The sequence below is a fragment of the Fukomys damarensis genome, unplaced genomic scaffold (genome assembly GCF_012274545.1).
Source record: "Fukomys damarensis isolate Sample0158 unplaced genomic scaffold, DMR_v1.0_HiC HiC_scaffold_19, whole genome shotgun sequence".
Taxonomy (NCBI): Eukaryota; Metazoa; Chordata; class Mammalia; order Rodentia; family Bathyergidae; genus Fukomys; species Fukomys damarensis.
The window spans coordinates 67,356,474-67,357,183 of NW_022900931.1; the positions used below are offsets into that span (position 1 = coordinate 67,356,474).

At 62.0% G+C, this 710-nt stretch overlaps 1 protein-coding gene across 1 annotated transcript in view; it reads right to left on the reverse strand.

The window, feature by feature from the left end:
* Tnni3 (troponin I3, cardiac type) overlaps positions 1–710 on the reverse strand; it is a 5,532-nt gene that overhangs the window by 3,726 nt on the left and 1,096 nt on the right. The window contains exons 4-5 of the mRNA XM_033766136.1: positions 303–344; positions 22–117 (exon numbers count right to left, since the gene is read on the reverse strand). Of these exons, the coding sequence (XP_033622027.1) occupies positions 22–117; positions 303–344 (138 nt within the window). The remainder of the gene's footprint in view (positions 1–21; positions 118–302; positions 345–710) is intronic.

Consider the following 710-nt stretch of genomic DNA (forward strand, 5'->3'; position numbering starts at 1 on the left):
GCCCAGCCCAGCCAGCTCCAGGGGCTGGCACCTCGTGCTCAGCGCGCGCCCCTTTTCTCCGCGCCGCTCCTCCGCCTCGCGCTCCAGCTCCTGCTTCGCGATCTGCAGCATCAGCGTCTGCAGGGTGGTGAGAATCGCTGAGCCCCAGGGTTGGGGTTAAAGCTTCATCCTTGCAGACCTGGACCCTCGGGTTGGACCCCATCACGCCAAAGCTTCGCCCCGCCCTCACAGGGGCGCCCCAAACAAGGCCCCGCCCCGTCCCCGCCCACCTCCGGAAAAGCTCCGCCCCTGCTCGGCCTCACCTTCAGTTGCAGCTTCCTGGAGGCGGAGATCTTAGACTTTTTCTGCCAGGATGCATGGAGTAAGAAAAGATCAAGGAGGGAAAACCGAAGTGAGCGGCGGGAAGGACTTCAAGAAACTCCTACCCCTTCCGTAGATCTAGATTTGGGACCGCTTTCAACTTGTCCTCTTGGGTCCAGGGAAAGCCACAGCCCCTCATCCCCATCCACCAATCTCGGGCTCTGACTCTAGCTAGGCACCGCCCATTCATCCCTAAGCAATCCTGGGAACAACAGAACTCCGCCTACAGGCAGCTCTCACCAATGAGAACCTGGTTCTTTCTGAAGCCCCGCCCCGACTAGGCCCCGGAACGCCCGGCCCTCTGCCCTACCTTAGCGTGCGGCTCCGTGGCGTAGGCGCGATAGTTGGCA